At 42.8% G+C, this 13,395-nt stretch overlaps 1 protein-coding gene across 1 annotated transcript in view; it reads right to left on the bottom strand.

Annotated features, from left to right (window-relative positions):
- Positions 1-1,259: 1,259 nt before the first annotated feature.
- Elovl2 (ELOVL fatty acid elongase 2) overlaps positions 1,260-13,395 on the bottom strand; it is a 39,997-nt gene continuing 27,861 nt past the window's right edge. Inside the window, exons 4-8 of the mRNA XM_041632764.1 lie at positions 10,693-10,770; positions 8,940-9,111; positions 6,412-6,536; positions 5,844-5,978; positions 1,260-3,919 (exon numbers count right to left, since the gene is read on the bottom strand). Coding sequence (XP_041488698.1) covers positions 3,794-3,919; positions 5,844-5,978; positions 6,412-6,536; positions 8,940-9,111; positions 10,693-10,770 — 636 coding nt within the window. The 3' untranslated portion in view covers positions 1,260-3,793. The remainder of the gene's footprint in view (positions 3,920-5,843; positions 5,979-6,411; positions 6,537-8,939; positions 9,112-10,692; positions 10,771-13,395) is intronic.

Raw genomic sequence — 13,395 nt, 5'->3', positions numbered from 1 at the left:
TAGCTCTAGTCAAGTTCGTAACATTATACAGCAAAGATTTGAGAAAATATTTTACTGAATATGAAATTTCAGAGTTAATCCAGAAATCTCAGGGCTAATCCAAAAATCTAAGCCTAAACTAGGTTTGAAAAAAGTAAAGGCTTTGGTATGACTTGGCCATACAATGTCTCCCATAGGTTAATGTGTTTGAGTAGTGGGTTTTCAGCTCAAGGCATGGTTATAGGAGGTTATGGAACTTTTAAGCGTTTGTACTTTGAACTGTGAGGTAGTGGTGTATGCCTTTAATCCCAACACTAGAGAGGAATATAAGGCAGGAACTCTCTTTCAGTCTGAAGATTTCATAGAGGTAAGAGCTCTCTAGTGACTTGGCTGTTTTGCTTTTCTGATCTTCAGGTTGAACCCCAATATCTGTCTCTGAGTTTTTATTATTTGTGTTACATGCAATAGCTAATTTCTCATTAAAAAAACATCGGGTCTATTATATTTTTTGAGACAAGGTCTTACTCCATCGCCCAAATTTTCCAGGAGCCAGCATACTGTACTCTAGAGTGACTTTAACTCAGTAATCCCCCTGCCTCAGCTTCCTCTGTGCTGGGATTGCATTCTGCCTAGCCTTTTAAAGACAAAGTTGTAATGTGACAATCCCACCCACAGCTTAAAATAATGAAGGGGGCTCTTTAAAATGTCCACCCTCCCGCTAAACTCTAGCCCTCATTCACTCCAAGTTCCTTCTACCTCCACCCCATCCTCTTGCCTTCCTAATTCTCCTGCCCAACCCTTTTCTGCCTTGGGATGTGAGTGGCTTCGATCAGACTTTGAGCATGCCTATTGAGGCTACCTTCATGCTGGGGCCTGTGATCTTCATCGTGTTGGAGACTGCAGCCTCTGACGACAAATGGCAGATGGTGATCCTCCTTCCGCTCCTGAGATGAAGTGGCCACTTCCTCCACCTGGGAAGACACTGTAAAGGTACCCGGGGTATTGGGAATCAGTGTCATACATACCCCCAGTGTATGGTGTAGTATGGTTTATCATATTTATGATATTTATGTATTAGTAGTTATGGTAGAGTATTTATAGTACAGCAGAGTATACTGTTACACTGTACAGTAAGTAGTGTCTAGTAGACTGCTTGTCTGATTGCTATTCAGTTTTCCTTGTAAGTGACGAACTTCTTAGTTTAACTTGGTATATAAATACTGCATTAATAATGTCACATAGCATCCCACTGCTTGTTGAAATGAATTAGAAATCTAAGATTCATCACTAAAATATCACTTTATTGGTAAAAATAATCCCCAAATAATAGACAACTTGGAATACCACATAGGCTCACATTTTTAGCTTCTTTGAGCCAAATAAGAAAAATTGTAACATGTTTTAGCATAAAAATCAATTTATTATACAACAATCACACAGAATTCTTTTTATCTAAAAGAAAAATGGCTTCTGCCTCCCTTTCTCCCCAGTCATGATACTGTGTTCTTTAGATGCAGTACTTTCAAAGGAAAACAAAAAGGAAAACCCTCAATTTTCAAAGTGCATGTACTTTTGTTCTCATGAATAAAAGGTAATTTACTTGGGAAAACCATTTTATCAGATTACAGAGATAGACATTTTTATACTTCTATTTTAGAAAATTCGCACTAAAAATAAATGGGTTAAAATATTTATCAGATCCCATTTTGCAGCTTAGGTTTCTTAGCTCTGCATGTCTTGCTGGCCCTTGAGTGGTTTAAGGCTTAGTGTTGTACGGAGCTTTGTTCTGGAAGGATTAAAGCTGGCTGGTTCTTTGAGCTGCCGTTATTGAAGTGCTGTACAGAGATGGTGTCCTCTGTGCTACACAGATGAAGCTGTGCAGACATCTCAGCCGCAGGTGTGATGCACAGTGAGACTTCAGTGCCTCACTCGCAAGTAAGAGCAACATGGGTGCAAGGACCAGTGACACCTCTTCTGCCTCATTTTTACCCAGAATTCATTTCGGTAACAGATTTGGAACCACGTTTGAGAAGTAAAACTGAACTTCAGTTTCACCATGGAGGTTGCTCCTTTGATTAACTTGTGTCTTGTCACAGAACAGTCCCATACTCAGCTGACCCTTTAAATGAATTCTTAGGAAAGAAGAATATGCTTGTTTAAGTCTAAGTCACTGGAAATGGTCGTTAAGCACCTGGGAGTTTGGGAAAATGAAAATCCCGTAAAAATACATTGACAGGAAGAATCTGATCAACAGGATGGCAATAGTGGATGCACAGGACTGTGGTGCTCACCAAAATACACCACTGAGAAGGGCGTGTACTTATGAGTTTAAAAAGTCAGCACAGTTTTTATATAGGGAAAAGTTAAAATGGGTGCTTGCCCAGGAAGGGAAGACAGGGGTGGGCAGGCACTATCGTTGGCACTTAAGAAAAGCCTACCATGTGCTAGATGCCAGAGCCATGACCCAAGTACATATTTGCTAAAATGGAGAGATCATAGAGTCCAAGTTACTAAGTCATGTTTTGTGTAAGCTTTAGAAAATGTACTGTTTCATGCTTGGTACAGTTTAACTGTGGTGCTCGGTCCATCAGCTGTAGGATGACCTGAAGGAAATGACCTGGGCCTTGGTCTGCCTCTGTACTGGCTTCTCAGCAGAGACCATGGTTCTGATCAGAGAAAGCATGTGCTTGGCCAGACACATTTTCACTGTGCCTTATTCCCAGCCCACAGGAGCTTTCCAAATGACTACATCCTTTTCTGTTTTCTGAAACGTAAACTTAGGAAGATTATATATAGCAACTACTTGGGATAATATTCATGAGTAGGTTCAGAAGCAACGGTTGACAAATGTGAGGTCTCTTTTGTCCCTGGGGCCCTGCTGATTATGATTTATAAGTAGTCCAGTTGCATTTCTGTGCCAGGGAGAGCTGTACTTGGACTCCAGCCTTTGTTTAGAAAAAGCCTGGCAGCTTTTGATATGTAACTCTATGAATCCAGACTAGCAAGGGAGATAGACAGGAATGTATGAATGACGAAGTGAATTGAAACAGAGCTAGCTCCTGCTGAAAGCCCCTGAGTTATGACCATTTGGCAAAAAGGATTTTTTTTATGGTTAAGACAGGGTCTTCTTGTGCCCATGTAGCCCAGGCTATCTCAATACCCAAACACTTGGAATCACAGGTATATGCTACCACACCCAGCTCAAGTTGTTTACAGAATGAGTAATCTTTAAACTGTGTTGATGATGAATCTCAGTACGACATCACTAAATTTAGACTCAGAGTGGTTAAAAACTGTAGCAGACTCCCTGACTAGAGAGGAGAGGTGATGCTAGATTCTGTCCTTTGCTAAGGATCCCATTTAAACGCTTCCTAGGGTTGATGCCTTAAGGAGCAAGTGGATTGATTATCAATTTATGCACTGACAGTTATTGCTTGACATGGACTAGAGCAGACCCTGGCGTTTATAATATAATTAACATTTTATTTTACATATTTAATCTAAAGAAAATTAACTCTGAAGACTTGCTGTGAAAACAAAGCCCATGTCTCCTGGTTTTCTGCGTGAATAAGGCATTACGAAGAGCTCAGGAGAGGGGGTGCTGCACCTGTTCTGAGGTTTGTAGAGGTCGGCATCGTTTCAATTAATAGAGTAACCTAATAGCAATATATTATAATACATTCTTGGTACAAATGATTTACAAACTCAAAAGGAATTAGTTTATGCTAAAACATACAACTTTCAATTCAGTCTTTGCTCTAAAACAAGCTCATCTATCCGGCGGGCTGCTGCACTGTGTGCGTCTCCCATCTCTTCATTGCACCTTCTTGTCTCTCACACCGTTAGCCGCAGTCAAGAGGGCTTTGGGCAAACCGTTCTTCACCTCTTTCCCTGAAGGTTGCTCGTGCATCTCTTTCTTCACTGGCTTTTTCCGGTATGTCTGTCAGAGTGTAGACAGGAGAAAAAGCAGAGAAGATGTTTTGATAACGCAATGTCTCCAACTCTCTGATGTAGCATGCAGTTAAAAAGCACTACACAGTTTTCCTTGGCACTGGGCCTTCTAATAATAATTTGTTTTTAAGCCTCTTGCTATAAAGCTCAGGCAAAAAACAAGGCAAATACATGAATGTCAGTATAAGTCATTTCACTTTATCTGTGTTACACCATAATTTGCTTAGCATTCAAAGCAGCTTATATTATTCACTTGGAAAATATAACTTCCTTTAAAATTCAAGATAAAAGGAGCTGTTATTTTGAGATTGTAATTACAACATCACCTGGTTCTGGCAGGGTTTTTAAATGTCCTCTGTTGTGCTGAAGATGTATATTAAAATGTCATCTGTCACAGAACTCCAGCCCTGTATGGTCCTCTCTTTCATTCTGATGAAAAACCTGATCTGTCATTCTGTCATCTTTCTTCCTTCCTTCCTTCCTCCTATCTATCTATCTATCTATCTATCTATCTATCTATCTATCTATCAAGACAGGATCTCACTCAGCCCATCCATCCATCCATCCATCCCTATATGGTCCTCTCTTTCATTCTGATGAAAAACCTGATCTGTCATCTCCTTTCTTCCTTTCTTCTCCCCCCCCCCCCCCCCCCGTCTCTATCTATCGAGACAGGATCTCACTCAGCCTGCCTGCCTGCCTGCCTATCTATCTATCTATCTAATCTAAATAATCTATCAAGACAAGATCACACTATCTATCTACCACAGGACAAGATCTCTCTCAGCCCAGGCTGGTCTCCAACTTGCTATATAGATCACAATCACCTTGAACTCTTGATCTTCCTGTCTCTACCCCTTCAGTGCTGGCATAACAGCATTTTCTCTTTTTAAAAAGCAATAATGGCATTAACAAGAGTCAAGACTAGAACAGTGTAAAGTCAGAGCTAAGATTCAGTCTCAACCAGTATATAGAGATAGTTTTCATAGCCCTTGCCTACCACTGCTGGGCTACCCTGAGCCCATGCCATTCCTTTCGAGTCCTGGTGTGCATGTACGGATCAACGGTTTGGTTCCACCAATGTGTCTTTCTTTAGACATCCTCGAAGGAAACTGATCTTTTACAAGGAGCAGAGGCCAGCAGTCCAGTTCAGAAACACACACTCTGCAGAGCTGTCACAGGCCCCGTTCCCACAGCGAGCCTTCACATCAAACCACTATCAACAAAAACTTAAAAATGAGAGCAATTATCTGGAGAAGAAAATACAGTTGAATAGAATTTCAAAAGTATGGCTTGAATATAAATGATGGTTTTTCTTTTTTGTGTGAAGCAGCCTTTCTACTTCCCTGGCCCTGCCATTTAAAATGTACAACCATCTGAGACTTTGCTGCCACAGCCTACACAGGCTCTTAAAGTCACTGTGAAGGACTCTCTCATTGAAATTGTTAATTGAAAGGAGAATATCATTTGCTTGACAAAGAGCGAGCCAGCATGCCCTGTCCATGCTGGGTTTGCCTTAAAAGAATTTCCTCAAATGAACACTGTCTCCATATGTCAGAGCAACTAATGGAGGCTTACTAAATACATTATTAAACACTAACCACTATTGTTCCTAAGTTTTTCTCCACACAAGCTCCCTGGGTCTGTGCTACTACACCTGTTCAGCTTTCTGACGTCAGATTTGGGTGGCCATGGGGCAAATACACATGTAGATATAATGTAACTCAGTCTTTCAGAGCGAGCTCTCAGCAAAGATCACCTGGACTGTGAGCTGGCTGTTCTTGGAGGAGGATGTGGGGGAAGGGTTAGGAACTTGCCCTTTACTTCCTCCTCTGCATACTGTTATCTTGAAGGCACAGTGAGTGCACTGGGGCAGCTAGTCACTTACCCCTGAACGTCTGCATCTTACATACCTGAACATAGAAGTTTAGGAACAGGATAACCAGTGTCATCATATAGGAAGACTGGAAGATGAGACAGCCAAAGGGGAAGCCGCAGGGCTTGACCACAGCACTGAGTGTGTGCGTGATGGTGAGCACAAACTGCACCTGAAAGGCAGAGGCCGCAGGTGAGAACAGGTCCTGCGGGAGGTGGGCCCCATGGCTCTGCAACATGGCTACTGTCTCTTGCTATATTCTGCAGAAGTGAACCAAGAAAAATGCCTCAGTAGTCCACTACCCCGCTCAGAGACTTTATTTGAAGTTATGTAAATATAGAAATTTGTCTATTTTCTCATTGAAAAGTAGCAGTTAGATTTTGATAAAAAAATGATCGAATTTGTACATTAACCAAAAACTGTTTATGTATATTTCAAACCAGAAAATTTCCATTTAGAAGCTAATTGCAAACACACAGATGCTATAATGGCAAAGTATGATTCTTCAAGGCCACGTTAAGATAAGTCAGACTAGTCACAGAGCCTGAGCTGCCTATTCCTTCCCTGTCAGAGCCACGTGGAGAAGCAAAGAAAGAACAGCATACCAGTTGAGCCTGTGTGAGGTATTTCTTCCACCAGAGGTACTTGTGCATGGACGGGAACACAGAGAGGCCGTAGTAGGAGTACATGAGGATGTGAATGAAGCTGTTCAGGGTTGGGCCAAAGAAGCCTAGGACAGTGGAGTGTATGAGTTAGTTCTCCCAGAAAGTGAGGCTCTCATCGTTATGTGATGGTCTCTGTCCTGACTGAAAAGTGCTAACGGGTATAGACAATCACGCAACAGCATCACATGGAGAGATCCCCAGCTGCTACCATCATTCCAGGATTCAGTACAACCTCCTCCACAGAGGTGTAAACCCAGAGAGATGTTCAGCCAATCAAACCAGCTACTCCGTATTGCAAAGGGCTTACTGTCACTACAGTGGTTGTTCTTCCCAGCTAATCAGGGAGGCAGAGAGAGGTGAACTTGAGTCTGGCTGCAGAATCCCACTAAAGGAGAACTGACTTTTCCTTCCCTAAACCTTGATTAAACCATACTGGTGACAGAGCCTCCTGTGGCCGGAGGAGCAGCACCACCTTTGCCTAGTAGTTTATGTTGTCTTGAATGTGCTGTGCAAGCTATCTTCTCATTTGAACCCACTGGAAGCTGTGGTGGAATTGAATGTACTGTGCATGAACTAAAGAACACTACCTACTACGTCTCAGTCAATTTAGCCTCCATCTCACTCTACGTTAGTAACCTAGATAACTGGGAAACAAAAGGAACAGCGTGATGCATACAGTAAGTTTTCAGCAAATACTGGCCAGTATGTGCTAGGACGCTTGGGTTTCTATGGAAACAAACACTTTGAAGTACTCAGCAGTGCAAGATGAGTGACATTTAATGCTCATCTGGGTTCTCATTTCTGAGTAGCTCTGTACTTATAATTTGTCATCATCTTGGAGATATGGCCCACAAATATTCACAGGACCATCTCTGAATTGTGCAATTGAATTTTAAATGTCTAATGAAACTATTAACACTGAAAAAAATCCTCAAACGCCTGCTCCTCTGACACTCACTCATCTTCCTCCACGTCCACAGGGAGCCTGTCATGAGTCAAAGGCCATCTGTCTTCTGTGCAGTTTCTTCCCTTGCACTACAGTTTTCACTTGACAGCCAGGGATAGCATGCAACTCAGTGATGGGTCTACTTCAAGATCTTTCAACTTAACGACAGGATCAAATGATAGACATTTGGCGGAAGCCATACTTTGAGCCTTGACTGCTGGCCTCTAGTAGCAGTGGTCTAGCGCTCTCTCTGGATGGTGGGTGACATAGGGCACCCAGGAGATGAGGCCACTTCGCACATGTCCTGTACTGCGGCTGTGGGGTGCTCAGCAGGCTAAGCACATCACATAAGCCCAACTCCTAAGAAAAATACAGTGTGTGCCACCACACCCATTTTAAGCTTTCTCCGAGTCACTCAATTGGACCTGGTTTTGGGGTACCAGTGACGGAGCGTCCTTGTACATACTAAGCCAGTGCTCTACTGGTGATTACACACTCAACTCTAAAATCCTTTTCTCCTGTTTTGTCCTAATCTTTGCTTTTTTTTTTTTTGAGACCGGATTTCACCATAGTTTTAGAGCCTGTCCTGGAACTAGCTCTTGTAGACCAGGCTGGCCTCAAACTCAGAGATCACCACCACCACCCAGCTTGTCCTAATTTTTCATAGAATATTTTCAAATTCATGGGTACATGGTTTAAATAAAAGCACTGTTCTCTTTAGTTCACACGGGAGCATCCTACCCACTCACTATGGGCTGTGGAGTCAATGTAAGCAGAGGTCATCAACTGCTTATAGTCATCATAAAGCAGGGTCAAAACAAGACAGCACAGTGTTCCAGCAAAGCCAGGGTCAACACAACCCACAGAGCTGCAGCTCCATCCAAAGTATGTGGTATCAATGAGCACACTAGTTTATTCCATGTATCATGTATATGGTGTACACAGGCAGACATGAACGTGTGCTCTAAGACAGGAGGATCCAGCCATGCTGCAGCTCCTCCTACACCAGTCTGCTAAGTGCCAGGACTACAGGTGTGCACATCACATCTGGTTTAAAATCTCTTTCTTTCTGGAGTTCTCATTTCTAAAAAAGGCGAAAGCTGTTTGCTTTGGTGCAGAGAGCGCTTAGTTTTCAGAACGTGAAGTCGAGACTCCCTAAGAGCTGAAATGATGGATGTGTATTACGTGAGGTGGTGGCTGTGGCAGGTGCTGTCTGAAGTGGCAAGGGTTGCCTTCTATGAAGTCAGGTGGCTCTGGCCAAGGCCTGTGCCTCTCTGCCCATCTGACAATTGGTGCAATTAAAAAAAATATTTTTTTTTAATTTAAGGTCTTGCTCAGATTTTTCCAACATAAAAATCCAGAAACCAAATAAGCTACCGGCAAATGTGCTTTCTGTGGTGCCAAGGGCACCACTTTAGGGGTCCCCATCGCTCCTAATCAGCGCATACTGGGTAGACTAAGAGGTGCAGCGGTGCTCTTGTGGGACTCGTATCACAGAACCATGAGTTAGCAAAAGACTTACTTTGACCACAAGGTATCCAGTTCAGAACACACCACCAGATGTTAAACATCGAGGCGTGGTGATAGACATGAAGAAAGGTGATCTGACTGGTCTTTTTTCGAAGAACAAAGAAAATCGTGTCCAGGAACTCCACTAGTTTGGAGAAGTAGTACCACCACAAGACCTTGGCTACCTACAACAAATTCAAGAGGGAAAAGGTGACAGTGTCCCCTACCCGGGGTACCCCCGCTCTGCCCCTTGCACAGCATCCTGCCTCCCCCTGTGCTTCCTTCAGACTGCAGAGTGCTGCTTCTCTGCTCTCTCCCTCCAGTTTCTTCTCATTCCATGCAATCTACCCTCTCAGCTGAAAGACGGGGTACTGTTCCCAAACATGCGTCCAATCGTGGTTCTGTTCATCATTCCCCACCTAAGGACAGGCTCTTCTGCTCCTTTCCATCAGCATCCTGTAGGGCTTCTATGTACCCTAAAAGCGGTCTCTTCAGCCTGTGTGGGCACTGAATCTCCCTCCTGCCTATGTCAAACACTCATCCTGCCTCGGATCACATTTTAAATGTGCCTCGGATGGCACATTTTAGTGCATGGTGTGAATCACAAGTGGATGCTCTCTTGCTCAGGTGACGTTTTACAAAGAGATACATCTTGTCTCTGATTCTACTGTGATTTACATATTTTTCTCTGGTAGGGAATTTTCCCTCCTTGTGTATTTGGAAATTCACATAGAAAGACATGTTTAATTATTTTCCTTAATTTCTGCAGTGACTTGGTGCAGCAACCTTTGAAAGGGAGCAGTGAGACTCCTTTTCTTTTTAAGATATAATCTCCCGTCATCCTTTTAAAACCTGCACTCCGTGTGTTTCTGCTCATTGCAGGCAGTGTTCTTTCTGTGTCCTGGATAGTCAGTGAGAGGGAGTCTTTCAAGGTGGTTCCTGTAACCACGTATAACCCCAATAGTCATGCATAGCTCCTTTGCTGAGGGCCACAGCTTCATCCTAAACACACTCCCTATCCCTTATCGGGAGCTGGCCTTGCCCCTGAGAACCCTCCTCCCTTCTGGTAGATAGCAACTCTGTAAAGTCAAGCTCAGCATCCTGGGCTGTCACAGACTAAAGGGGCCTTTTCTACAGGTAAGACAGATGAAATAGGGTCTCTTCCATAAGGTTCATCATGACATTTCTAATTTACATCTATGATTACTGGGTTTAATTTTCACTACTTTGTGCCTCACTGATAAAAGGTACCAAGCCACATAGCTAACACAGACATTATGGGCTAATATAAGTTAAAAGTGTTAATAAGAAACCTGAGCTAATAAGCCAACCAGTTTATAATTAATGTAGACCCCTGTGTGTTTCTTTAGGGCTGAACAGCTGTGGGACCAGGTGGGACAGGAACCTCTGTCAATGAATGGTGTCAACGTGGACAACTACATCCGCATAAACCTGAGAGAACTTGGGGAGTAATTCTAGACACAAAATAACAGAGTAAGCATGGCTTCTTGGTAGCATTTTCTCAGGTGGGATCTTATTGCAAATGCACCTAATTTAAGAGAGGCTTCCTGATTCAGCTTTAGAAGCAAAAACCTTACAGCTCTTTTAAGAGGCCCCACCACCAAACACTTAAATAGTGTTTATGAGTAGCCAACAGCAGGCTTCTTGACGTGTCTGTCACTAAGGCTTTCCATCAGACCCAGAAGCTCTCTATGTAATCCCAGATTCTAGCTGTACAGGGGAAGGAAACATGTCTCAGGACTCACCCGGATGTCACCTTCTCCTGCACTGTCCAGATTCTGACACTGCAGGTTGTAGCCTCCTTCCCAGCTGGAGAGGATGAGCTGCCAAAGCATGGAAGAAGGGAAAGAAAATCAACACAAGAATGTGACAGTGTTCAACAGTCTGACCAGCTTCTGCTCAGAGTGGGGGCAGAAGTGCCCAGGATCTGACTGTTTGTCCTCAAGCGTCAGCGAGGGGCTAGCTCCTGCTGCTGCACAGAAGCCAGGCTCCTGTCCCTCCACACACTGCGCTTCTAACCATTCAGACCAGAGCTTCCATAACTTTAGTACAAATTAGTGAGCTGTCTTAGAATTATAAACAAATGGAGGAAAACTACACTAAAATATTGTCTCAATAAATTTATAAAACATGCATTATAATTTTATAGATGTTAAAGGGCGTCAGAAAGTTCTTAAAACATGCTCTTCACTGTATCTGTGCTACTTGATAATCAAACTGTGTGATTGACACCTACCTTCCCCATTATTCTCTAATAAAGAGCTGCCACTTTTTAAAAGCCCATCATCTAGCCACCCTTGTCCCACTCCCAGGCGGTCCGAGCACCAGTAGTCCCTGATGAGTGGCTGCTGCTCCGGCTGCACAGCTAAGGAGTGGTGGCATCGTCACTACAACTCAGAGCTCCTGACTCATTCTTTTCTAGTCTTTCTATGACAAGAGAAAACAAAACTATTAAATTCCTCATTGAAAATTCCTCTAAAGTGGCTCTCTCCCTGCAACAATGTAAAATTCTAGAATATAAGGTTTTTCCAGGCAAATGCCTAGAACTTACTTCTGCCCTTACAATACTGATAACTAATGTTTGGAAGCTTGGGTTCCTCTTCACAGTTCTGATGAAGTTCGAGTATTTCTTGTCTAACAACACCAGCTTTAGGTAATGTAAATATAACTGAAGGTTCTGAGGACAAATGAGTCCAGTGAAAGCAGAACATTTGGGATTTCCCAATGTACTCCTGTCTTGAGTCAGGTCTCAGCAGCCTCCTGGGCTTTACGTTCCTGTCCTAAGCTCCCCACTTGTGGCATTTTGGGGGGGGAGGGGTGCTGGTACATTTTTTTTAGACTAAGAAAGATATGTTGCCCATAAATACAACTGAATACATCTGCAGGATAAAAGCTGTACTTGATGGGTTAAGCATATATTTTCTATAGTAACAGTACAACTGTGGGGTAACCCCTTAGTGAACAGGGTAGACTCTGTTTGCCCAGGGCATGTCCTGTATTAAGCACATTTTTCAGGCTGTCGCCAGTTCTGTGGTACCTATCTAACCACATAGTAACTGTGTAGCAGAATTAAGCAGCAAGCCTTAGAAAGCTGCCTTCTGGTCTATTCATAATCCTCTAACTGGGTTACATACCAAAGCCATCTAACCTTTGTACTGAAGGAATTAAACAAGGTTGTCAGTAAGATTAACGTGAAGCTACTGTGGACTGAATAACTCTAAAGCTCACTTAGAATCCACCTAACCCAGCTACTTGCAGCTGCAGCCCGTGAAGCTGTGCGCTCAGTCTCCTGGGACACTGATTCCAGCCTTGCTCCTCATCAACAAAGGTCTTTTTCCTTTCAGTCTTGTGAAGAAGCTAAATCTAACTGAGTGTGGTTACACACATCTTTAATCCCAGTACTTGGGAGGTGAATGGATCTCTGTGAGTTCATGGCCAAACTGGTGAGTTCCAGGATGTCAGAGCTACATAAAGAAAGCCTGTCTCAAGAAAAAAAGAAACTAAACCCATGCTTTATCTGGCCAGCTCACACCTAGCATGCTAAGCACACTTTAGTGAAGAACCTAGAACTGTCTTTTAGTGTCAGAAAACTTAGTGTGTCACCTGTGATGTGATGCTGAAACTTTACATGGCATTCCTCATCACAAATCCTTCCCATCAACGCTTTGTTTTGGTCACTATGGCAACAGCTAATGGCCATTATTAAAATGGTGCATACTAGCTAACACATGAATTAAAGTCAGGGTAAGAAAGCAACATTTTTAGATAAAGATTTGCAGTCTTTTAAAATTTAAAAACAGCAGGAAAAAAGTCCTGCTTATGTCATTACTAGCCATTTGTAACCTTTATGGATGGTTTTATCCTAATTTTCCCTTAAAATAATTGTTTTTGTCCCTTTTATTCCTTTATTTTTGCCAAAGGGAGTTGAATACTACTCTAGATTTCTCTTTGTATTATGACAGGAACTTTTGGTTGTTTTAGGCAAAGCAACCATTTTACTTCTTCCTGTGGTTCAGTGCTTCAAAGGGTTGAGTCAAAAACCTGGTAGGCAGTTAGAGCCAACACATGTCAACTCAGGCTTTCTAGCAGTCTAGACTGGGTGGGACTCTCCCAAGGAACATCCGCATCTCTGTACACTAACTGCATGGAAATCATTTAATGCATTTAAGTCAGGATCATAAGGTATGAAAGAGAAGAAAAGTATGCGACACGGTCTTCAAAAGGCCTTTCAAACTAAATCATGGTTATAGCTTTAATTTGGCTAAGAACTACAGAAACAGGCCTGCATTCAAGTCAGAAACAAGCACTTTGGCCTCTTTGGAAAGGAAAAGGAAGAGGACCAATGTGTGAACAGCTTTCTCGGGTTCTTACAGAGGGTTCCATGGTGGACACAGGTCTGGAAAGCTGCACCTGACCAGTTCTCAAATCAAACACTCACAGCAATACAC

Source organism: Microtus oregoni, unplaced genomic scaffold (genome assembly GCF_018167655.1).
Source record: "Microtus oregoni isolate MIOR12 unplaced genomic scaffold, Mior012 000042F_ref0000377, whole genome shotgun sequence".
Taxonomy (NCBI): domain Eukaryota; kingdom Metazoa; phylum Chordata; class Mammalia; order Rodentia; family Cricetidae; genus Microtus; species Microtus oregoni.
The sequence above is the reverse complement of the archived record's forward strand: the minus strand, read 5'-3'. Positions and strand labels throughout refer to the sequence as shown.